This window comes from Pantherophis guttatus, chromosome 4 (genome assembly GCF_059756535.1).
Source record: "Pantherophis guttatus breed Tessera chromosome 4, ASM5975653v1, whole genome shotgun sequence".
NCBI classification, from domain to species: Eukaryota; Metazoa; Chordata; class Lepidosauria; order Squamata; family Colubridae; genus Pantherophis; species Pantherophis guttatus.
The window spans coordinates 120268906-120295885 of record NC_142066.1 but is presented as its reverse complement, the minus strand read 5'-3'; the positions used below and the strand labels follow the sequence as shown (position 1 = coordinate 120295885).

Sequence of the window (26980 nt, the reverse complement as noted above, 5' to 3'; positions counted from 1 at the left end):
CCCATGTAACACCTCTCCTGCGCGAGCTGCACTGGCTCCCGGTGGTCTTCCGAGTGCGCTTCAAGGTTCTGGTTATCACCTTTAAAGCGCTCCATGGCTTAGGACCTGGTTATCTACGGGACCGCCTGCTACCACCAATAGCCTCCCACTGGCCAGTACGCTCCCATAGAGGGGGGCTCCTCCAGGTGCCATCGGCCAAACAATGTCGACTGGCGGCCCCTAGGGGGAGAACCTTCTCTGTGGGGGCACCTACGATCTGGAACGATCTCCCCCCGGAGATACGGAGGATCCCGGATCTGCGCACCTTCCGTCATGCGCTTAAGACTTTCCTATTCCATCAAGCTGGCCTGGCCTAAATCTTCTCCCCTTTTTAAATGTAAATTTTTAAAAAATTTTAAATGTAAATTTTAATTTGTTTTAAATTATGGGGTATTTTAAATTCAGCCAAATTATTTAATTTGTTTTAATTCATTTTAAATTTTTTGTATTTATGTGTTTTATCTCGTGGCTGTTCACCGCCCTGAGTCCTTCGGGAGAAGGGCGGTATAGAAATTTAATTTAATTTAATTATTTAATTTAATTTAATTTAATTTAATTTAATTTAATTTAATTTAATTTAATTTAATAAAATAAAATAAAATAAAATAAAATAAAATAAATAAAATAAAATAAAATAAAATAAAATAAAATAAAATAATAAAATAATAAAATAAAATAAAATAAAATAAAATAAAATAAAATAAAATAAAATAAAATAAAATAAAATAAAATAAAATAAAATAAAATAAAATAAAATAAAATAAAATAAAATAAAATAAAATAAAATAAAATAAAATAAAATAAAATAAAATAAAATAAAATAAAATAAAATAAATAAAATAAAATAATAAAATAATAAAATAAAATAAAATAAATTGTCATCCTCATTCAATGAAATTAAATGCCATCTTCAGTGTACATTATAACTATATGTTTTATATTTATGTTTATGTTTTATTAAATTTATATACCGCCCTACTCCCGAAGAACTCAGGATGGTGAACAGGCACAGAATAAAATACATAAATACAAAAGTTAGAAACAATTTAAAACCAAATTAAATAATTTAGCCCAAGACAATTAAAAATCCCAATAATTTAAAACAAATTAAAATTTCAGTTTAAAAAATTAAAAGAAAGGGGAGAAAATTAGGCCAGGCCGGCTTGCTGAAATAGGAGGGTCTTAAGAGCATGGCGGAAAGTGCGCAGATCCGGGATCCTCTGTATTTCCGGGGGGGAGCTCGTTCCAGATAGTGGGTGCCCCCACAGAGAAGGCCCTCCCCCTGGGGGACGCCAGTCGACACTGCTTGGCTGACGGCACCCGGAGGAGCCCCTCTCTGTGAGAGCGTACCGGCCAATGGGAGGCTGTTTGTGGTAGTAGGCGGTCCTGTAAATAACCAGGTCCTAAGCCATGGAGCACTCTAAAGGTGGTAACTAAAACCTTGAAGCGCACCCGGAAGACCACCGGGAGCCAGTGCAGCTCGCGCAGGAGAGGTGTCACACGGGAGCGCCATGTTGCTCCCATAACCACCTGTGCGGCCGCACTCTGCACCAGTTGGAGCCTCCGGGTGCTCCTCAAGGGGAGCCCCATGTAGAGAGCATTACAATAGTCCAGGCGGGAGGTGGCGAGGGCCTGAGTGAATGTGTGTAGGGAGTCCTGATCCAGAAAGGGATGCAACTAGCGAATCAGGCGAACCTGATGAAAAATCTTCCCGGTCACGGCCGTCAAGTGCTCTTCTAAAGACAGCCGTGAATCCAGGAGGACGCCCAAGTTGCGAGCCCTCTCCGTGGGGGCCAGCGATTCGCCCCCAATAGTCAGCGATGGCGTCAACTGACTATATCGGGATGTCAGAAACCACAGCCACTTGGTCTTGGATGGGTTGAACCTGAGCCTGTTCCTCCCCATCCAGATCTGCAAGGCCTCCAGACACCAGGACATCACTTCAAGGGAATCGTTGGGGTGGTCCGTGGTGGAGATGTACATAACTATAAAAATAAAACACAAACACACACCCTTCACATTCTATACAATTGAATTGAAAACCCAGTATGGCATTAATATTGCACTATACAGTAGAATTCAATATAGTTACTGCTCTGGGATAGAAGCTGTTTTTCAGCGTATTTGTCCTTGTTTTTATTATCCTGTACCGTCTGCCAGATGGTAATAGTTCAAAAAAAGAGTGCCTAGGATGAGATGGATCTTTAAGAATGTTTTGAACTTTCTTAAGGCAGTGGGAATTATAAAGCTCTTCCAAAGAGGTGAGAGGGTAACCAATGATTCTCTGGGCAAGGATTTTACCCTTCTGGAATGCTCTCCTATCTGCCACTGTGCAATTAGCAAACCATACACAGATGCAATTAAATTAAAATAGTCTCTTATGATGCAGCGGTAGAAGGTCACCAGCAGTTTTTAATTCAGTTGTTTCCTGAGAAGTCTCAGGTAGTATAATCTCTGCTGGGCCCTTTTGACCAGTGCTGCAATGTGAGCGCCCCAAGTCAGGTCCTCTTTTATGACAACACCCAGAAACTTAAAACTGGCCACTTGCTCCACTCGGTCTCCATTGATAAACAAGGGCTGGATGTCTGATCTATTCCTTCTATAGTCTGCTATAAGCTCCTTGGTCTTATTGGTGTAAAGGACCAAGTTATTGTCTCCACACCACAAAAACACCTCGTCTCGATAGGCAGACTCATCCCACTCAGATCATCTGCAAATTTAGTATTACTAGCATGAGTGGGAATGCAGTCATACACATAAAGAGTATAGAGTATAGAGTAAAGGACTCAACACGCAACCCTGTGGTGTACCAGTGTTAAGAATAAGGGCTGAAGAGCTGGCCTCTGAGAGCGGCCAGGCAGGAAATCCATAATCCAAAGGCAGATTGAATAAGAAAGTCCAATATCCATAAGTTTAGACACTAGTCTACGTGGAAGTATTGTGTTAAACGCAGAGCTAAAATCTACAAAAAGCATCCTCACATATACACACACATCCCTGATATTCCAAATGAGTCAGAGCAGTGGGAAGAGTGTTGTCTATAGCATCCCCTGTAGATCTATTTCTTCTGTATGCAAACTGGTGTTTATCAAATGTATGTGGAAGACCAGAAATGATGGGTTTTTTAAATGATTTTGTGATGACGTTTTGGATGTTAGGTGTCCATTTTAAGTCTTGAGATATTAGAGAATCTAGAAACTTGAAGGTCTTTACTGATGATACTGTGTTGTCTAGTATTGTAAGAGGTATAGGAGGGTTTCTCCTAAAGTCTACCATCATTTCTATGGTTTTGTGTGTGTTCAAGATTGTTCCAGTCGCACCACAAGGCTAGTTGTTCAACCTCCTGTCTGTATGCAGATTCGTTGTTGTCTCAAATGAGACCAATCACTGTTGCATCATCTACAAACTTCAGTACTTTAACAGAGGGATCTTTTGAGATGCAGTCATTGGTATAGAGAGAGAGAATTGGAGAGAACACACAGTGTGTGTGTGTGTGTGTGTGTGCTAATTGTACAAGTATCTGATGTGATTTTGCCTAACTTCACCTGCTGCTTCCTGTCTGTTGGAAGTTTATGATCCACTTACAAGTGTGGTCAGGCACATCTAACTGATTTAGTTTAGCTAGAAGAATATTTGGAATGATGGTATTGAATGCGGAGCTGAAGTCTATCCTTTGTTGAATAAATAGCTTGCATATATACAACTGAAGGTGAAGAGATGGGACTTCTAGGAAAGAAAGTATATTACATGAGGGCATTTTGAGAGGGTTTTTTCCTCTGTCCCTCTCTGTCTCTCTCTCTCAAATGTAGTTCCAATAACATGGTACCCAAAGGCTGGCATATTTCATTTTCTGGTTGAAACACATTGGTTCATTCCTGCATAGTCTCTTTGCAGATCAATAGGGCTTTTTATAAGAAACACAAGAGGAGCTGGGTTTTTGTTCCTCGAGCTATTGTGGCTTCAGAAGCAGAATGAGAGACAATTTCACAAGGGCACAAAGTACAACTATTTTAGTTGTACAACTATTTTCTTAAATATAATGAACAGCTTTCTGACAATTGTGGAACAATCTACCTACAGTAATTGTGGTTTGCCTGCCTGAAGGTTTTTAAGGGGTAAGACAGTAACCTCTCAAGGACACCCCTGGTCATTGGAGTGTGTTGGATTAGATTATCTTTCATGATTCTATTTTATATAAAATGCATGGCACGCAATTGCACTATGTGTGAGTGAGCTGAAACAACTTTATTAATCACTTAATAAGTTATAAGTTATCTTAACTTATTAAAGATATGGTTCTTCCTATTAACTGTTCCATTCATTTCCATCTCATCCTATTAAACTAAATGGCAATTACGCCTGATTTCTGCTTTTTTGTTTCTATCTACCATAGGTTATTGAGTTTTCTCAGTAAAGAAGTGAGTTGTGTTACATCCAGTAGCTGCAAAGCTAGACAAAAAAGAAAGCTAAAGAAGGAAATAATTACTCTGCTGAAAGATGTTGGAAGTAAATCTTTTTCAAGACTCGCAGAGGGTCAGGGATGCCCCTTGCTTGAACCAGTTGATGTGGTAAGAACTTTGGTCTGGAAAAAATGCTTACTCTTTTTTTATACGTATTTTTAAAAGGAAGAACAAGATTTTGGCATGTTTTCAAAATTAACCTGCTGGTTTGATCCCTAGTTCTTAAATTTGTTTTTTTGTGTGGTGCTAGTGAGCTTTGCATTCCTTATGAGAACTTCTAGATAAATATCAGCCAAGTAGCACAACTTTTCTTTATTGTTCGATAACCCTGATTAACTTCAAAATTTGAAATTTGAACATTCCAAATATGTTTTCATATAATCTTTATATTTACCAAAGAATATTCTCCAGTGCTCTTTAAAACTTGCATAAATATGCACACTCTACATCTTCAATTCAGAGCTTACGCTAATTTGGGAAAAAAAGATTTACTCAATGAGATAGCGGGAAAGAAATGAACAAATTACAGAATAAAACTTGGCAAGCATAAAAAAAAAAACCAATGAATGTAGGCCCAGTGCAAAGATCAGCAAAGCCTAATTTATCCATCACTGCTATAGATAACCATTTTGTTGTACTCCAAAAACTATTTTGCAGACCCTGGCCAGTCATGGGAAGAGGCTGTTACATAAAGCTATTGGCAGTCAGGTAAGCAATGTGGCTGTTCGGTTTTCTTTCATCTGTGAATGAAACATAAGTAGGGACAAAGATGGAGTTGAAACATTATCCCCAAATCATTAGGTCCAATTTGTCTCACAAGGTTGAGCCTTCCATCCAACACAGAATTGCAAATTTACTATAGATACCCTTGAGGAGAATAGTTTCAAATGAGTCAAGCAAAAGTATTTAGATGAGAATGGGGTTTTTAAAATATAAACTAAACAGCCGTTTCTACCCAGTGGATTGTCCAATACTCTATGAAAAGCGGGCATGAGGGTTTCCTGAGCATTCTCTCAAAATCACTCAATAATGGATTTGTTTGTTTGGAAAAATATACTTTGTTTTTATGAGATCTTTCAGCAACTCCAGTGATCGTTTCTCTTTCAGGACAACATGTGGCAGCAATTCATGATCCTGAGGCATTCAGATTATACACACAGATAGTATTCTTGTTTCTCATGAGTTGAGATTGTAAACTGAAAAACAATCCATTCTAGCCTAACTCTTCTAAAAGTTTTACCTATGTTGTCTTTCATTCCATCCCAGATATAATACCGTCTTCTGAATTCTGGGACAGTTCTTACATTAAGTTTATATTTAAGTATCATTCCACCACCTATTCTTAAACACACACACATACATAATTAAATAGATTATTGATATTGAGCTTTTGATGCTGTCTCCTAACCAAGGATTTATGGAATAACTATTTCAATTTGCCTATTTCTTGTTTCTGTTTCTTTAATGAGCTTTTGATTTTTTGTATCTAATATTTAAAAATAGGGTTAGTTTATTGTTGATTATAGTTTAGTTTTTACTTTTTAGTTATTACTTTGTTCTGGCACCTGAAGAGGGATAGGAATAAAATAAACAATAAACTATAAACCATGGATAAAATAAGCAATCAAAAACAGAGGACTGGTTTTTATTGGGATCATGAGTAAGTGGGTTAGTTTCTCACCATTTGCAATTCCAATACTGCTCAAATCCAATGTTACAGGTACTTCATCATCATCATTTCATCATCAATGTAAACTCAGTAACTAAAAACAATATTTACAAACTAAGTAAATCAATGTTAAAGATGATAGCTTTATCATGGAAATACAAACTTCAACTAAACAGTTCATTTATTAAAATACAGAAAACATTAAGTGTTATTAAAACAGGATATAGTCAAGTGTATACTGTAAAAGTGGATAGCACATTTTGTTGTTTTATACTGTTAATAGTTTATTAAGTGGTATTCATCCTTGTAAATGGCAAATTGTTGAAAAATTCACAGAACTAATTTATATATTCAATAAATAGAAAGGGATCTTTACAAAAGTCTACAGTTACTGTACCACAGAAAAGTCTACTTCATTTTCAGTTTAACATGAAAACCAAGAATGTCAATCACAAAAAATTATTCATATATTGCACTCAATCAAAATATGAATACCTCATTAATATTCTGCTAAAATATTTTAATACATTGTGCTTTTCCAAAGTTATGAGAAACATTTTATTACTATCAATCTACTGTGCATATGAATTTCATATTTTCTGGGTTTTCACTCTTTCAATTTTGATTATGCATAAATGTAAATAACTATGCATATGCACAATACATTTATATATGAATCATTACCATGTAGAATAGATAGCTGCACATATGCTTGTTCAAAAACATTTGAGCAACTTAACTTCATACATTTTTTATTCCATCATCTTGGGGAAATTCTAAATTATTTGAATGTATAAAAAAAGTTGTTTTTACTCAAACAAAAATGTTTTCTAGAGTCCTAAAACTTTAGTACTATAAATATTTTACTTCCATCTTTTGGAATTTTAAATAATGAACTATAAATTCAAATAGCTTTCATTTACAATGGCTGTATAATCCTGCACAGAAACTAATTATTCAAAATCAATATTTAATACAATGCTAGTAAACCATAAAATATGTAGAAAATTGTGTAAGGATGAATTAATACTGTTATAATAAACATCCCAGAGATTTCATAAAATTAGTTAGGTTTTGTCCATTTTAAATTTCAGATATTTCAGAAAATGGAGTTTCCAAAAATGTCAAATACAAACAATTGGGAAAAAAAAGCTACTACTTATTAAAAAATTGGGTCTCTGGAAATTTGAAGTCTCTCTTTGAATACAAATAGAATTTCTAACTACATGGTACAGTTAATATAAAAACAGTCTATCAAGCTGCTTCTTGCTTAAAAACAGAAGTATAAAATATTTTGTTAGAAAGTGTTTTGGTTGAAAAGCAACACTGCAAAAAGCAGTGGGTGGAAGGAATAAAAATAACCAGTGTTACTCTTGCAGAAGGATTCAAAGATTCATGAACATGTAGAAAGCACTAGAATGTGATGCCAATGTTCATATACACTTTTTAATCCCCCAGAAGTTGTTATAAACTAATTAATTAGCTGAAACCAGAGGGGAAGGAGGGTTCAAATTTGGTGAAATTATCAATATGGCTATGCAAAAATAAAAATGCCAGGTTGTATTTTAAGAAGTTAAAACAAAGTCTTTTCCTTCCAAAATATTGTATCATCTGTTAATCGTCATGACCTATTTCTCATATAGTGTAAAGCTTATGATTTAAATAAGCGGTGAAATCCACTTACCTTTGCTACTGGTTTGGGAACGGGCAGGAGCACGCGCATACCTCTTCTGCGTATGTGCAGAACCTTCTGCGCATGTGTAGATGGTAAAAAAGGAGGAGTAATGACATCCCAGCAGGTGGGTGGAGCCTCCCACCACTGGCACTACCAGTTTGGCAAGCCGGATAGAACCAGGGGGATTTCACCACTGATTTAAATGTGATGCAATTTTAAAACCAGTTTGATGAAAGTAAGGAGTAAAATCAAAAATAATTCACACTACTTTTCCATTTAAAAATGCTAAAATATTTTAGATTAATATCTCTGTTCAATTTCAGAAGAAAATATTGTACTATTGTTTCTTGTGTTGGTTTACAGACTCTTAACGCCAAAAAGTAAGTGTCACCCTAATCATTTTGAATTCACTGGCATTATAAAAGTAGAACTGTAGCCCGTTCCAGATGAAGATGAATAACTTTCTCCTCTTTCAATTGATCTCTTTGTGCACTATGCCAAGACCTACTGTATATTCTAAGCCAGGGGTGTCAAATTTGCGGCCCATGGGCCAGATGTGACTACACTAGCACACCCACCTCCGGTTTAGCGAAGGGGAGGCAAATCATGTGATGACAACATGACATCACAAGTTTGACACCCATCTTCTAAGCCAAAAACAGTTTTACACCACTACTGCCTGTACATATAAAGTAATACAATGAATTGCATCCATTTTAGTCATAGTTTAAATGTGACAGCCAATATACTTTTGGCAGCTGGATCAATCATATCAAGATAGACCAGCACAAAATATTAATTGTATAGATCTGGGATGATGGGAAAGGTAAAAAAAAAATCTGTTAATAATATTAGAAAATAATAATATATGTACAGTACATGCTGTAAAATATTCATTGCTTAGGGCAAAAATGATATATTGCATATACTGGATAGCTATACTGTAGCTATTTTCATAGTTAGATTTGAAAATAGTGGCTTGAACACACATTGTTCAGTATTGGCACAATAATGACGTTATTTTTTTTTTTAATAACAGATTGTGTACACAGATCTGAATATTGTTTTTCAATTATCAGCTGCTACTTAAACTGACCTGTATCAGGGTGCCTAAGAAAGAAGGTTCTTGCTTTTAAGTATGGAACTGGCATACCAATTCTCAGCCACATCTAATAATGACTGAAATAAAGTTCAGCACCCAGAAATAGCACAGTAATACTAAAGATTTCATCTGATAGGCCTATCACACAATCATTCTCCAATCAACTTACCTGCTGAGCAAATTAATTCCTAAATTTTCCCACATCAATATTATAAAGTATTTACTTGAATGATCCATGCTGTTCCATTTTAACATTTAATCATTGAAAGAATTTAGGTTTTACTATTGGAAAACAAAAGTAACTTGAAGCAGTTTAGTTGACTAAAAAAAGAGCTTGAGGGATCCTAACATGTGGTACCATCATTGAATGGCCCCTCTTCTACACAGCAACATTAGTTAGGAGGTTATTGGTCTGTTGAGACAGTAATGCTGATAGTAGGTAGTCGCTGCTGATTAGATTGTTTGTTTGGAACCGTAAGGTCTATTCTTTCAGTTTCAAATATCAGATTCCCTTCTTGCAAACTGCACACTGAAAGCCTATTTGTTTCTGTGCCGTTATGACTACTTGGGATCACACCACCACAGACCTGCTCAAAGGATTTACTAAAAAGAGTAGTGCTAGTTCTAGCCAAGCTATGGCTCCCTGATTTTGGCAAGGATTGGCTGCTAGTTAGGGTCAGCCTTTTTAAAGAGAGAAGCTCTAGATTTTCACTCAATGCCCTCTGACTTTGTTTGTGAGATAAATTTTCTTTGTAGGATTCAGCACTCATATCTTTTTCTTTTCCTCCAGTTTTGTTTCCTCCAGACCTTCGTTGACTCTTGCTCATTATTGTTTTATTACTGGTGTTGCTGCTACTTTTTGATGAAATAGAGTGACTTGTAGTAGAAGTAGCTCTAGAGTAAAAACCTTCATCAACTTCAGATACTTCTATTAATTCTTCTTCTGGAATTCCTAATTCGTTACCTGCATGGAGACAGAACACTGTATATATTTCATTGGTTCTTGATAGATCTTTCTATTCAAGCACAAAGCAAAAGATTTAAGAGCAGACAAGAAGCTCATCTATTATATCAATATAATATAATATATTACAATAAAATAAATAAACAGAAAGCATGCTTAACAATCTCATTGTGTGATTATTTTTAAAGCACCTGTTATTCATGCAAGATTTAGAATAGGTTAGATCTATAACAGCTAGAAAGGAATAAGCCCATGTATGAGCAAGGTATCTACGTACTACAGACAGCAAAATAATCATGGAAATAGATAATCAGAACAGCAGACTAGCTAATAGGGCATCAACTGCAGGTGCTCACATTTTTAGCAAATCCAGTTGTATTTCATATTTAAAGGGCTGAATGGCCACATTCTGTACTAAAGAGTTAAATTTGGTGATGATTCTGGAAACCTAACACACTGGAGCATACAATGTAACAAATGGGAAAACATTAAAATAAATTATTGTTTATGTACACTTGAAAAAAGAGTTATTTCAAATGTGTAAAATAAAAATGCTGAATGACTCAGAACTGACAAATCCAAGTTGAACATTAATGAAATTTGAAATCTCCCAGTGTGGTTTCCCAATCTAAGATAAATCTATTTGTTGTCAGCATGCTATCAATATGTGGAGCACAGAGATCAGCTCTATGTGTAAAGCATGCAGTTGTGTTTGACTAAAAATACATGCAAATGTCTACCGTTGATTACTAAAATCTTCAGAACATGCAGCCATGACCCTTTCAATTGATACCTTTTGAATGTAGCTACAAAGTGCTCTGCTAAAATTGCATTCTGCCAGGTGAGCTTATTCCATCCTCCATAATTTTTCTTACAGATTTTTGCCTCCTGATCTCTGGCAAGCTTTTGCTGTCAACTCTAGGCTCTGTAGGAATTTCCTGTACACCCTGAATATGTTGATCACTCTCTCCTGGCATTCTGTTTTTTTCCCCATTCCTGGTTCTCTCTCCAGCCACATTTGTGACACTAATCTCGGGTATAATAAAGTTGCCCGATTCAGTAGTGTCATTAGTATTATCTGGTTGCTCTAGAATTAAAAATGAATAAGACAAAAAAGAAAGAAAGAAAGAAAAAAGATGGCTGAAACAAAAACCATGGAGACAAACAAAAAGACATGAATTGGAGAGAAAACCTAATAGTCTGAAGGTTTCAAAGTCAGAGATTTAATTTTCTGGCCTGTCATTAGTAAAGGGAGTTCTTATATAATGTCTTAGAGATACTAAGCCATATAATGTTTCTGAAAATGGGATGGAATATAGATTGCAGTATCATAAAATTAAAAATGAACTCTTTGGAGCCAAGCTCAACTGAAAAAAAGTACCTGCTACATACTAAATAAATACAATATATAAATACACTAACATTTACTTTACAGTTACTTTTTAAATATATCCACTAAGAGTATAAGGGATATTTTACTTGGTTAACTATATATTAGTATCTCAGAACCAAACCACTGATTTTGTCATATTCAAATTATTTTTACACTATTACACTAGGACAGTTTTCTAAAATGTTCAGATTCAAATTGTAAAAAAAAATATTCTTTTTGAAAATTCAAAGATTTCTATCTTTCTGAATTCCAACAGATGATAAAGCTCTTTCTTGCCATCTATGTTCTATTACACAATGTGGTGCTTCCTCACAAAGACCAATGTCCATATCATTTATCTTGTTATCACTAGTAGCAAACAGCAGAGAGGAGACAATGCAGTCAATCTTCCTATTTTCCAGACTTTCTTTGTGGATTGCCTGTATATACACTGGGAAGTAAGGAAGACAAATATGGCTTTATTAAGACTAAAGTGTGAATGCTGCATACTTTATATCACACATCTGTTCTACCTTTCTATTTCTATAGCAAATAAATGCATAAAATTAAATAAGATAAAATGCAGATTAAACGAATGCTTTAATGAAATCAATATGTTACAATAGTTTCCAAAATACTATGTTTTTGTTCAATGAATTCTAAAGTTATTTCTAATACCCTTGAATTTTAAAACCTGCATAGTACCTTAATTAATGATAGCACACTTTTCAATGCAAATATCAATAAAAATGTATAAAATATTGTAAATGTGTCATTTGGACGCCTATTACATATTAAAAATATTTTTCTTTATGAATCTCTAAGTATTGAGTTTGATTTATAGAAAGATTATACTATTGAAAAAGAAATATAAATAGCAAGATTCCTTTATCACGATTGCCCTAATTCATTAAGACTGCATTTTGGATATATGATCTAAAACTCACATATCATTTACTCTGCAGTATTTGATGATTGATACTTTCAGCACCCATTTGACTAGTTACAATGACCTCACAGTTGTATATTTATGTACTAAATTGAAATATTCAGAATAAGTGATGGGCACTGACCATATTTGGATTTGGTCTGATTTGGCAATTCAGGAAATAGACCAGTTCATCAAATCTCCATACTTCCTGTTAACTACCTGGAAAATCCTGGAAAATAGCTACAGCTTTTTCACAGAAAAATATACAGCTATAGACACTACTGAGGGAATGAAATCTATCTAATTTTAGTGACAGAATTTGGGATAATGGCACTCTTTCACTACTTTAAAGAGATTTAGAATGAAGCCTATAATTTGTTTTGAGACAAAATGGATGACTACAAAAAGAATTTGATTCAAGTTCACACCTCTCTCCCTTTCCTTTCTTTGAATTTAGTAGCCACCCAACTCCAATGGACTATGGGGGGATTCAAAACTGAAACATCTAGGGTGATCAGGGAGCTACTAAAGAGATTTTCTTAGAATACAACCATCTCTATTACTCTTTCCTTCCTGCTTCTCAAAGGTTTTACATGAAATAAAAATTAAATGTAGTAGGCACAGAGTCATTGCTTTTCTTTCTTTTTTGCGCAAATGCCCTCTGTACATTGCTTCAGACCACAAAGCATCACACTTCCAACTCAATTCAGATTACTTTAGAAGGGTCTTGTTTCTGTATATGAACAGTCAAAATGAAATGTGCCTCCTTAACAAATGTATGAACACTTAAATGTACTTTTCATTTATTGATTTCTAAGTCCTTATGTACAATAAAAGGATATGGGAAGAGGAAAAAAAGTAAAAACAATCCAAGAGTATAAAAGATAGTTGAATATGGTTTCAGTGAAATAGCTGAGGAATAAATGGGGCAGTGAGTTTAAGCAAAGTTTGGGACAAAGCAAGCTCTAATAAAATGAAAGTTGTAGCAAGAACATAAATCTTAAAAATGAAACGCTCTGCCAAACTAAAAAGTGTGTAGATGCTATATAAACACAGTCAAAACCACTTTTTAAAGAAAAAGGAAAAGGAAAGTGAAAAGTATTGAGTCATCATAAGCATTTTTACAAAATAAGCACCTGACTATCAAATGGAAAAATAATGATTTAACATATTACAGAATTCAATTAAAAGAATAAAAGATCTTTTCAGAAGATGTTTACAAATCTAGAATTAACTGATTAAATAAGAACAGATATCTCTATAAACATCCCCTTTTGGTAACTGGTTGCCTTTCAATAAGACTGCCCACTGGAAAATAAAAAGTGCTTTGAACATACTGTATTGCACCAGGTTTCTAAGCGATTTTGACTAGAACTCCCATGCCCACAAATGGGAGCAATGATGTTATTTTTAATAAAGTTTATAGTGCATAGCACATCAGGCTGCTTGTCTGCCAGTTACTTATCATTCATTTATTTATATAAATATAGCAAGTATACGTTATCCTAGCGGCCTAGCCCAAAATCTGAAGAAAAAGTCAGGTCTTCAAGGCTCTTTTGAGAAACAACAAAGCTGTTACTATCTAGACCTTATCCTCCACAAGATAGCACTATGTAATAATGATAGAACCTGATAGCACTATGTAATAATGATAGAACCTAAAGCGCAGCAACACTGTTTTTATCTTATAGGTCAAATATGGCTACATGGAATTTCCATTACTTCCATGGCAATCCAAATGCCTGATATTTTAAGGAACAAAGTAAAAACATCTTTCCAATCTTCCTGAGACAGAGTGCCTTTCTCCTTTTTATGCACTCTTTCCTCCCTGCACTCTCCAACCACTATTAAAGCCTGGTCTATCTCTGAAGTCTAACTGTAACGGGTTGTGGTTTTCTGTTGCAAATTCTCAACTCCATTCTTTTTTGCAGAATGTTATGAAATATACAGGAAAGATGTTTTTCTTCTTCTATAACTGAACTATGTCACACAATTGAAAATTGCTTTAAAACAATGGTGAGGTCACATACAGTTCATATACTAATCCATGCATTCTGCATAAGCCATAGTTTACAGGATAGCTGAAGCTGCATATGGAAATAAAATTTTAAAAAACCCATATGAATGCCAAATAGCAGAAGGAAAATATTATCTACCTGGTTTTTTTTAATTATAGCATCTAATTTACAGATAATACTTATACTTAACTTGTTTTTCTCCCTATGATGCATATATACACACATTCATTCACTCATTCTCTGATTCCACTGGAATTAAATAATAAGAAAGAAATTCCAATTTTTCTTTTAATTTTCTTTGGTTTCTTTGCTTTAACATTAATACAGAATAAATTACCTACCATTTTTAAGAGGGATTAATGATTCCAATCCGTATTACCATTGTTTACCACAAAATTCTCATTAATCTATACTTTTAAGATCTAAGTACAGTTTGTCTGATTTTCACATCTTGCAAACTTTACTTTGTGTTACAGTACCACAATTTAAGGGCAAAGCATCAATTTTAGATAATTGAAGAGTTCTGTTCAATTTTGTCCTTACCAACATGTGCATTAATTTATCTTATAATATAAAGTGAAAGTTCAGGCGCTGTACTATAAATAGAAAAAGATTCTATTATTCTATTATAATCCAGAAGGAAAAATAAACACCAAATCAAGTATTCTTTCTAATTCTGAAATAGATATGTATCTATTGACTGAAGAATCATCAGTAGAAATCAGTACTTTTGAATAAGACAGAGCATAAAATATGTTTCTGAAAACAGCAAAAAAAACCTATCATGTTCTCAAAACGTAATTTCGCCACATGATTTTCTTAAAGATGCTTCTTGGTATTTTGTCTGGACCTCAAGGATACATTTCAATGAATAATTCCATCTCACAACTGCATAGCATATTAAGCTGCAATAGGTGATCAGGTCTTTTTAGTCCAGATCTTAATGGATATGTAATCCAAAGCACCCAAGTTCTAATCAACTTCAAAAATTGAGATAGCAATATTGAAAAACCAAGAAGATGCCACACCTTTTCAAACTAATAAATGATTATACTAAATATAGAAAGCAAATCTAAAAGTGAAAGTACTAATTTTTTGAATTATAGTTTATCTTGAAGCAATTTTTTTTTTCTGAATTATCAATCAACATTTTTAAAAAATGTCTCCACATTTCCATTCATATTGTGGTTCACATATTACACATAATTAACGGTATTCAAAATTTTGTCATACAATAATCAAACAAATATCTTGGCACACATTTTTCTATTGTTCCCACTATTGTTCTGCCAGCAGAACATTGAACAAGTCAATATTTGTTTAAACTAACATTCTAGACTTGTTCTCCTAACAAGCCAAGTTCTAACTGTTGGATGCAGGCTCCTTTCCAGCAGAAGTAATTAGAAGTATGTAGAAGCTCTTAAATGTATTTGTAATAAATCAAGGTAATTTTATAGGAAATTGATCTACAAAATAGCCCCCAAATTCTCCACACTGAGCCAAAATGGTACTTTATTTCCTCTTCATTTTGTTACATTATGAAATTCTTTTTCTGAAGGGAAGAGCATCCAATATATTTGGATACTTAAGGGTCTGCAGCAATGCTTGCATACCTTGCAAATTATCCTTCGTCTTAATAGAATAACTGTTCATCTTTATTGCAGTCAGTTGCTTTACTAATACTATCAAGCTTCTTGCCTTATTGTTTGTTATCTGCTGCAGCAAACACTTGTCCTAACCATTGCCTCTTGAACTTCAGCACCTGTATCATCAAGCATGACTCCTGCAGAAAGGTAACAGTAGTAAAAGTAGTGTCTGAAAAGTGCAAGATATGTATCCTTTCTGGACTACCAATATATTTATACTTATATAAAATATTGGAAACTACATTAGTTATACAAAAACAAAACTACAGGTTAGTTATTGAGTTTAAGCAATAGATCAGTATTTCCATTATAAGCTCTTAACAGGGTAGCAAAGAGAAACAGCAACTAATCCTATCACTAATCAAAAATATAGGAAAAGAACACTCTGTAGTTTATTTAGAAAATTATATCTTCTTTGTGGTTCAAATAAACTAATAATTTTATTTATTATTACTATTCTGCATCCAACCTTAAAGCCACAAAATCATTATTGGGTCTATGAATCCATTCTCTAGTGCTGAATGTATATCAAAAGATAGAAATACCTTAGCAGTTCCAACTATGTTTGCTATATCTGTAATGTATAAGACATAGTACATGAAGAACAAAAGTACTGTGAAATAATCAGTATAAAACTTTCATTAATGACAGGATACTTATAAACACTCCTGTAATAAAAAATTGAGGGAATTGGACTTCCGGTTTGCTTCCTGTCGCCGAAAGACGGTCCCGTTTTTGGACCGTCAGCCCTGCTGCCTGTTAGAGCCGCTTCGATCCAGAGAAGCAGCTCGGAAGTTCCCAAATCCAAAGGATTAGTGGAAGAGAGTGGGCAAGAAGCAGGTTGAGCCCCTGTGAGCCCCCAGACAGCTGTTTCTGGGGAGGAAACAGGCGCGGCTCCCTTTCAGCTCGCCGAGACTCCGGACAGCGTGGGACGAGTCTGCCCAGTGCAGAGCAAGGTGGCAGGAGCAACCTTTTTACTCAAAACAAAGTAAACTTAAACAACCAGGGTGGAATAACAACTTGAACCTCGAAACCTCGAAACTGCAAGTATTACTAGCCCTGTGATTAAGTTTAAAGCAGAAGAGTGAGTGTGTGAAAGTCGCTTGAAAATGGCGCCCGACTTCAGCGTTAACGAGCTGAAAGTGAGAGTGGATTAGCAAAGTTATTTCAACTAGTTACAAAGTTGCGCTGTCTGTAACAAGTGGAGGAAAAGAAAGGAAAAATCCTTTTTTAAAAACAAGCCTGATCTTGCTTCAATTTCAATTTCAATTTCACCCCTAATCTGACTAAACCTGGGGGAATTTTTTAGAGGACTTTGTGGTGGTGGAAAGGGAAAAAGGATCTCCTTTTTTGGAAAAGCTAGCCTACGTGGCAGGATGGCTTCTAAGCAGGCCAAATAGGAAGGGAAGGCGGCAGGGAGGGTATCCCCCACACGTAAACCTGAACAGCAGCCCAGATAGACATAGATCCTTTTCTAGGATTGATTTTATTTTACTATCAGCTGATTTACTTGTAAAAACAAAAAGAACAAAGATTTTTCCAAGGACTTTAACCGACCATAGCCCGGTATGGATAGAAATTGAGATGGGAAAGAGTGAGAGAAGATCATGGAGATTAAATGAAAATCTATTTAGATATGAAAAAAATATAATAGAACTTAAAAAGCAGATGAAGGAATTTTTTGAAATGAATCTGAATAAGGGTACCCCTATTGAAATCGTGTGGGATGCGAGTAAAACGTATATGAGAGGGATACTCATTCATATGAACTCTAAACACAAATTGAATCGACAAAAGAAAAGATCTGAAATGGAAGCAGAAATAAAGAATAAAGAACAGTTACTTATAAAAAAACCAACAGATGAAAGAATACGAGGAGCTATAAAACTTCTGAAAGATCAATTTCAAATGCTTATAGCGGAACAAACAGCAACAAATTTACAATTTGCGAAACACAATACATTTTGCAACGCTAATAAACCGGGCAGATGGTTGGCTTATACACTAAGGAAGAAGCAGAGTACACGGATCATTGATAGTATTGATACTGGAGGGAAGGAAATTTCCCAACAAAAATTAATTAAGGAAGTTTTTGTAGATTATTATACCAAACTATATGCCAAAGGTGATACACAGAATGGATTTATAGAGAAATATCTAGAAAATAAAAGAGTTACAAAAATTACTAGTCAACAAAAGGAGAGAATGAATTATCCTATAACAGCTGAGGAGATTATTGCTGCAATTAAACAATTGAAAACAGCTAAAGCTCCTGGGATGGATGGTTTAACTGCAGTGTATTATAAAACCTTACAAGCAGAAATGATTGAACATCTTAAAGACTTATTTTGTAGCATACAACAAGGGGGTAAAATACCCCCATCATGGAAAACAGCTTATATTTCATTGATACCGAAAGAGCAAATAGGTCCTAAAAAATCTGAAAACTTTAGACCAATATCTCTTCTGAATAATGACTATAAAATATTTGCAAAAGTATTAGCCAACAGGTTGATGCCAGTTATTCAAGAGGTGATTCATTGTGACCAAGCGGGATTTATAGAAGGCAGATACATGAAGGACAATGTAAGGCAAGTTATAGAATTATCTTGACAAGAATAAACAGATCCCTGCAGTGCTGGTTTTTTTGGATGTGGAGAAGGCCTTTGATAGAGTGGATTGGAATTTTCTACTAAAGACTTTAAAAAAGATGGACTTTGGGGATCAATTTATAAAGGCGGTTTCAGCAATTTATCAAGAACAAAAGGCACAGATTATTATTAATGGAAGTTTGACAACAGACTTTAATATTGAAAAAGGAACAAGACGGGGTTGTCTGTTATCCCCATTGTTATTTATTTTAACATTAGAAGTCTTGTTGAATATAATACGGGACTCGAGCACTTTGAAAGGAATAGTGATAAGGCAAGAGGATTACAGAACAAGGGCATTCGCAGATGATCTGGTAGTTACCCTAACACAGCCGATGGAATCAATAATCCAGATGAAAGACATTATAGAACAATATGGTACAGTATCAGGATTTAGATTGAACCAGAAAAAAACTAAGATGATAGTTAAAAATATGACACAAGATCGAAAACAGGAACTTGAAAGCAAGGCAGGTTTTGAGATAGTATCAAAGGTCAAATATCTAGGAGTTCAAGTTGCAGAATCAAATATGAAATTGTTTCAAAATAATTATGAGGTGTTGTGGCGAGACGTACAGAAAGATATGGAGACTTGGAAAAAACTGCAGCTGTCTTTACTTGGAAGAATAGCAGCAATTAAGATGAACATTTTGCCAAGTTTTCTTTTTTTGTTTCAAATGATTCCGGTGCTTAAAAGTGATAAACAACTGAGAGAATGGCAAAGAGGATTGAATAAATTTGTCTGGAATGAGAAAAAGCCAAGAGTTAAACTGAAAATTATGCAAGATGTTCCAGAAAGGGGAGGCCTTAAACTTCCAAACCTACAATTATATTATGAAGCAGCAGCTTTGACACAAGCAAGTGATTGGTTTGGAAGGAAAAAGACTGGAATATTGAATATAGAAAGTTTTGATCTTGAATTTGGTTGGCATGCTTACATATTTTATGAGAATAAAGTGGATAAAGTATTCAAAAGCCACATACTTAGAGACTCTTTGATGAGAGTTTGGAAGAAGCACCGACTCAAATGGGATTACAAAATACCGTTATGGCTGGATCTTGGTCATATCATGTGGAATACAAATATGTCACTCGGGGGGTTTTTATATAAAGAAGTTCTTTTTGCAGATGCGGGCAGAGGGCAACTGAAGACTTTAGAAACGCTGTTGGAGGAAGGGATTAATTTAACTTGGTTACAGTATAATCAACTTCAATTGAGATGGAAAGAGGACCAAAAAACTGGTATAATGATGCATGAGGAAGAATTGGTTAGACATATAAAAGAGAAAGGTCCAATGCATATTAAAAGGGTTTATAATGTTTTGTTAGAAAGGGATTCAGAAACTGAATTGGTTAAAGATTGCATGATAAAGTGGGCACAAAATTTTGCAGAACCAGTGATGTTGGAAACATGGGAAAAAATATGGGTTCAGAATGTTAAATTTACACAGTCGCAGAATTTGAAGGAAAATTTTTATAAAATGTTTTATACATGGCATTTAGATCCTAAGAAATTGTAGTGCATGTACCCTAATGTTCAACCAAAATGCTGGAGATGTGATTGCCTAGATGCCACATATTATCATGTGTGGTGGACTTGTAAGAAAGTGAAGGCTTTTTAGATAAAAATTTGGTGGGTTATGCAGAATGTTTTGAAGAAAAAAATTCAGTTTTCTCCACAATTGTTTTTATTGGGTATAGTTAAGGGTTTTACATTGGGTGAAACAAAGTTGATACTGTATATGATAACAGCAGCGAGATTACTGATAGGTCAATATTGGAAAAATGAAGCTATGCCTACTATTGATGAATGGACTTTGAAGATGGCCAGCTTTGCAGAGATGGCGAAGATTTCAGCATACTTAAAAGTATGGGAGTGGAAAAAGTGGATAGATTATGTGCAGAATAAATATCAAACTAGGAAATATCAGATAGCTTTTAACTGAAAGTATTATATAGAGATAGAATAATTGAATTTTGTGAAGATGTGAAAAATATACAGGGGGTGGAGGGGTTCAAGTTTTATAAAATATGTTTTTGATTTGGATTATATTCTGTGGAAGTCCGGGGGGGAGGAGGGGTTAGGGAGGGCTAGGGGGGGTTAGGGAGGGTTGGGGGGTTAGGGAGGGTTAGGGGGGGGGAATTGGGGAGAAAATGTAATTGTAAAACTTTTTCAATAAAAAAAAAATTGAGGGAATTTATGTTAAATTAAGAAGTATAACATGATTAATCCATCATGTCAATAATTACTTTGAAACAATGATATACTTGAAATCAAAAGTGCGCTGTATATGTTAAACCAGAATTTTAATATAATGTATAACATTAATTGACAATAAATAAAGTATGATGAACTGTAAAATAATAATGAACTGGTTTCTTATGCTAATGCAAACAAAAAAGAATGACATAAAACCTCTTTATATTAGAGAAATAAAATAACATAAAAATTAATTGGCCTTTTATACTATGTATGGGGTCTCTTATTAGTATAAATAAGAATATCAATTTTTAGATAATCATGGTAGGTCAGTTTTGGAATATTAATTTTTTTGTTATGGTATAACTAATATTTTCAGAATCAAAGTTCTTACCATGCCTTTTCCATCTATGGCCCCGAATAGACATGCTGGTCACAGCATTTCTTGATATCCTCGATGCTGTAGGAGTAATTTCAACCTGAATACATTTAGTACCTTCTTTGTTAGATTTTATGGCACCTTGAGGCAATGAAGCTTTTATTGCATTAGCTACCTAAAGAAAATAACAGTAATTAAATAAAATGTGGGTGAGATTGTCACATTAACATCAGATTTTGAATTGAAACAATATTTACTATACATCAAAAATTGCATCAGATATGACAAAAATCAAAAGAGGTAGTAATTTGACTTCCATCTGTTCACAATTACCACTTTAATTCAGATGATTAAAGACTTCAATCAGAAAACATTTGCTTTAAAAGCTATTGCCAAATCCCATTAATGATTACATTTCCTCATCTTGTTTTTTTTTTAAGCCATCCACTAAACAGTGTATAGATTTTTTCCCTCATGACAATTTATTTCCTCTGTGCAATCATTCTTTCAGTAGCTGAAATCTTTCAGATTAAGAAAAATAATAAAGCAGTGCTTTGGACTATAGGATGGAAATATGTGTCTGCATGCACTCCAGGAAAACATTTTTCTGCCAGTTACTTGATGAACAATCTAGTAGAAACAGATTGTTGCTTTCTCACTAGTGACACTTCCACTTAGTCCTCAATGATCCTGCTAAAAATTGCTGTGCTCTGTAGCATGGAATATTTATGACTTCTGATTAATATAATGTTGCAGATACAGTTGCAAGAAAAAGTATGTGAACCCTTGGGATTACGTGGAGTTTTGCATGAATTGGTCATAAAATGTGCTCTGAACTTCATCTAAGTCACAACAATAGAAAAACACTGTCTACTTAAAATAATACTACACAAACATTAGATGTTGCCATGGTTTAATTGAACATAACATGTAAACATTCACAGTGCACAGAGGAAAAAGTATGTGAGCCCCTCGCCTAATGATTTCTCCAAGAGCTAATTGGAGCCAGGAGTGAGCCAACCTTGACTCCAATCAGTGTGATGATATTGGATGTGTTGCTGACAGCTGTCCTGCCCTTTAAAAACACACACCTGTTTTGGGTTTACTGGTTTCAAGAAGCACTGTCTGATGTGAACCATACCTCGCAGAAAAGAGCTCTTAGAAGACCTACGATCAAGAATTGTTGACTTGCATGAAGCTGGAAAGGGTTACAAAAGTATCTCCAAAAGCCTTGATGTTCATGTGTCCATGGTAAGACAGACTGTCTATAAATGGAGAAAGTTTAGCACTGTTGCTACTCTCCCTAGGCGTGGTCGTCCTGTAAAAATGACTGCAAGAGCACAGCGCAGAATGCTTCATGAGGTAAAGAAGAATCCTAGAGTGTCAGCTAAAGATCTACAGAAATCTCTGGCACATGCTAACATTTTTGTTGACACATCTACAATAAGGAAAACATTAAACAAGAATGGAGTACATGGGAGGACACCACGGAGGAAGCCATTCCTGTCCAAAAAAAATATTGCAGCACGTTTGAAGTTTGCAAAAGAGCACCTGGATGTTCCACAGCACTACTGGCAAAATATACTATGGACAGATGAAACCAAAATTGAATTGTTTGGAAAGAACACACAATACTATGTGTGGAGAAAAAAGGCACAGCCCACCAACATCAAAACCTCATCCCCACTGTAAAACATGGCGGAGGGAGCATCATGGTTTGGGGCTGCTTTGCTGCCTCAGGGCCTGGACGGATTGTTGTCATTGATGGGAAAATAATTCCAGAGTTTATCAAGACATTTTGCAGGAAAACGTACGACCATCTGTCTGCCAACTGAAGCTCTGCAGAGGATGGGTGATGCAACAGGACAATGACCCAAAGCATACAAGAAATTTAACAAAAAAATGGCTTCAACAGCACAGAATATGCCTTCTGGAGTGGCCCAGTCACAGTCCTGACCTCAACCCGATTGAAATGCTGTGGCATGATCTTAAGAGAGCGATTCACACCGGACATCCCAAGAATATTGCTACACTGAAACAGTTTTGTGAAGAGGAGTGGTCCAAAATTACTCCAGATCGTTGTGCAGGTCTGATCTGCAACTACAGGAAACGTTTGGTTGAGGTTATTGCAGCCAAAGGAGGGTCAACCAGTTATTAAGTCCAAAGGTTCACATACATTTTCCCTCCCTGCACTGTGAATGTTTACATGTTATGTTCAATTAAACCATGGCAACATCTAATGTTTGTGTAGTATTATTTTAAGCAGACTGTGTTTTTCTATTGTTGTGACCTAGATGAAGTGCAGAGCACATTTTATGACCAATTCATGTAAAACTCCACGTAATCCCAAGAGGTTCACATACTTTTTCTTGCAAATGTATATATAGTAGGACTGTGCAAAGTATCTAATTTGAAGACAAAAATGTGGTCTGGACTATGCAAAACAATGATATGACAACAATATCTAAACTGTCTTTAAGAGATTGGGAAAAATGGCTTAAGTTGCAGACACCTGCTGTGTTTATAGTCATTGCACTCCAAAGCATGAATCCAGTCCTTCCTTAGGCATAGTGAAGCCACCAGGTGGCTTTAAATCAGTTATGCTCTTTCAGTCTTAGGAAGAAGGCAATGGCAAACTGTTTCTGAAAATGTTGTCAAGAAAACTGCATGGATTTGTCCAGACAATTGCAGAGTTAGAACGGACTTGAAAATTAAAAAAATGAAAAGAGGAAAACACACTCCAACTATCAGATAAAAATATAGCCTAAGAATTTTTATAGAATTGGAATGATGCACTTAAACTATATAAAAATTGCAATATAAAAATACATGGAAACCATTTTCGTGAGCCAAAGCACTGTGTTGAATATGCCTGTATCTGCCTGAAGAACTATAATATATCAAAATGTGCTTTCATACATACTGTCCTTTGTTTATATAATGTCAAACAGAAGATACAAAATAGGTTTCTTCTATGCAAATGACTTAATCTCAGAATCCATCACATAAGAATGCAACATCTTGCTGAAAACCATTATCCTCACATTATTGCCTGACAGATATTGATTGATGCTTACTTGTAGCATCAGGAAAGGCCACAAAATGCAGAACTTTGGTTAGAAAATTAGATTAACCCAGACAAAATCATTTTTGGCCAATACTTGCTAAATGTAAGCCAGGCTTGCTTTCAGCTTTCAAGATTCTAATCATGAAGGTTTTTTTGATGCACATATTTCAGAAATTTCAAATTGCTCTGAGAAATCTAGATTTCAGCACTCTGTAATTAAATAAGGGCCCAGTGCTGTATCATATAAAAGCTAATTTTGATTTATGATCAAGCCTTTGATAATTTACCTCTAAGTGTTATTCACTAAGATGATGGGCTTATGCCCTAAAATCCTTCCTAAGGTGAAAAAATATTATTGAGAGCAACACTACAATTGCATGCAATAATACTGGAGTATTTAAATCAGTTACTTTAAGTGGTAGAGTTTGAGTTAAGATTGAAAAGCAAGACTGAAAAGTAAAATGCTAAAATATAACCTTGTTTTACAAACTTTTGCATAGGCATTGTAATCTGTCCCATTCAGATTACATCTAAATCTTACATAGGTGCTACTGTGGAATGTATTGATAAATGAGAAAACCATTTATCAATGTTAGAATACCTGTTTGCCCCAAATTTGTCTCTGGAGATACCAGTAGTCTTCAACCTTAGAACTATTAATTTAGTAACTGTTCAAAGTTACAACAGCACTGAAAAAAATTACTTATGACTACTTCTCACACTTACAATTTGGAAACTGGCAAATATTTATGACAGTTGCATTGTCCTGGGATTATGTGAACACCATTTGTAACTTTTTCAACCAACTTCTAGAAAGCGAAGTCGATGGGGGATGCCAAGTTCGCTTTAAGATTGCATGATTCACTTAATAACTACAATGATTTGCTTAACAATTGTGGCAAAAAAGGTCATAAAATGGAGGGGAAAATATTTAAACACTGCCTTGTTTAGTAACAGAAATGTTGGGCTCAATTGTAGCTCTGAATTGAGAATTACTGTATCTTTCAGAGTATAAGACGCACCTTTTCCCCCCTAAAAGGGGGTGAAAATTTAGGTGCCTCTTATACACTTAATGTAGCCCTGCCCACCCACTGGCCCCACCCTTTGGCCTCTGCCTTGCAGCAGTTACCTCTTTGCAAGCAAACAGCAAGAAAAAACAGCTCCTTTCAGCTTCAGCACAGTCTAATTAGCACAAGTTGATTAGATTGGCCTCCCAACTCTCAACTGATTTGCTGTCAGCTGGTTTGCGCAGGGCTCTGCTGCTTGCTGCAAAGAGGTAAATTGCTGGAGCAGATTTTTTTCCCCTTGTGCTAATCAAGCTATGCTGAAAATGAAAATGAAAGTAAAGCAGGCTGTTTGCTGTTTGCTCCAACGAGGCAAAATTGCTCAGAGGCCGAGGCAGAGAGAGATTTCTTTTTCTTCTTTTCCTCACCAAAAAAGGTAGATGCGTTTTATACTCCGAAAAATACGGTAGCTATAGAGTCAACAGCATTTCTAAAATCCAAGAATGCATCACAAAGGGAAGATGCTGCCAACACTAAGTTCCTATTCGTTTTTTAGGTTTTTTCACAATCTTGATAATGTATTGTGGAACACTCTATACACAATTTGCTCTTCACCTAAAACTGACTCATTTTTATTCACTCTGAAAGTTCCAATCAGAGTGCCTGGCATAGAGTTTGCAAGTATTGCTCAACATATTGATTGGACTATAACTGTCAATCTTACTTCTTGTACCTTTGTCATAAAGAGGAATTATAACACTCAAACCCCAATCATTGGGTATTACAACATCTTACCAATGTCTATGAAGACAGAAGCCAAAAATGGAACTTACATCTCATATTTTTCTTAAATAACTCTGATAGTTACTTCCTGGCATCTTACCAGGCCTAAGGTGCTATATTGAGAATTCTATTGCTCTAATTGAGAGCCAGTTTGGTCTAATTGTTAAGGCACACTACACTAGAAACCAAGAGACTATGAATTCTAGTCCCAATTTGAAAATGAAAAGGTAGGTGACACTCTTTCAGCCCAATCCACCTCACAAGGGTGTTATGGACAAAATAGTAGAAGGAAAGAGTATTGCCATCTTGAGTTTTTAATAAAAATAATAAAGATAGAATTTTTAAATCTAAATAAAATAAATGTTAACTTTTATATCTTAGAAACTAAGACTGGACAGTCAGAAGTGAATCTTCAAAAAATGCTCAGCAGGATCTATGTGGATGTTTTGCCACCTCTGTACTAAGGCATGATTGAATATCGGAGAAGGGGGTTTTATGAATAGGATATCTGATCCTTAAAAAACTGAAAGAGTTTACTAGTTTTGTAATCTAACAAATTTTTATTTCATTCTTTGGAGAAATTATATGAAAACAATTCCTACCAACAGTGCCCTGGCATTTAGAAACTTCCTTTGCTATTTAACTTGTCAACAGAATGATCTAATCAATTTTCAATGCAATGAAGTAAATTTTCAAACCATAGAAACAATTTTATTAATGAAAATATAATCATGTGACCATGGGAGAGGGGCAGCCATCAGAATTTCAAAACCAGGTTGTAAGTGGCCCTGAGGAAGTCTGTTGTAATTATGAACAATCACTAAGTGACTGCTCTTAAGTAAAAGACTACCTGTACAGCACAGAATCAGGATACTAAACTTTCAATGTTACCTTCCAGTCAATTCAAGACCAATTTTAAAATGGAGAGTATTGCCTTAAGGTGTCCTACAGCAGCAGTCCCCAACCTTTTTGGCACCAAGGACTAGTTTCATGGAAGACAATTTTTCCATGGACCGGGGG

The 26980-nt window shown here is 35.1% G+C and overlaps 2 protein-coding genes across 8 annotated transcripts in view; one reads left to right on the top strand and one right to left on the bottom strand.

Annotated features, from left to right (window-relative positions):
• The window catches only part of LOC117654971 (uncharacterized), a 35912-nt gene extending 27814 nt beyond the window's left edge, over nt 1-8098 (top strand). For all 3 annotated transcript variants that reach the window (XR_009620919.2, XR_004588467.3, XM_087892701.1), the window contains 3 exons: nt 4433-4607; nt 5157-5207; nt 5607-8098. Coding sequence is in view for 1 of the 3 variants with exons in the window: in XM_087892701.1 (XP_087748827.1) it covers nt 4433-4607; nt 5157-5207; nt 5607-5663 (283 nt within the window). In the remaining 2 variants the exon portion in view is untranslated. The remainder of the gene's footprint in view (nt 1-4432; nt 4608-5156; nt 5208-5606) is intronic.
• Nucleotides 6129-26980, bottom strand: part of HYCC1 (hyccin PI4KA lipid kinase complex subunit 1) — a 48332-nt gene continuing 27480 nt past the window's right edge. For 3 of the 5 annotated variants that reach the window (XM_087892696.1, XM_087892698.1, XM_087892697.1), the window contains 2 exons: nt 21122-21281; nt 6129-9909 (listed from right to left, as the gene is read on the bottom strand). In XM_087892696.1, coding sequence (XP_087748822.1) covers nt 9350-9909; nt 21122-21281 — 720 coding nt within the window. In that variant the 3' untranslated portion in view covers nt 6129-9349. Of the gene's footprint in view, nt 9910-10702; nt 10997-21121; nt 21282-26980 lie in introns of all 5 variants that reach the window. The other 2 variants (XM_087892699.1, XM_087892700.1) reach the window with 1 other exon arrangement.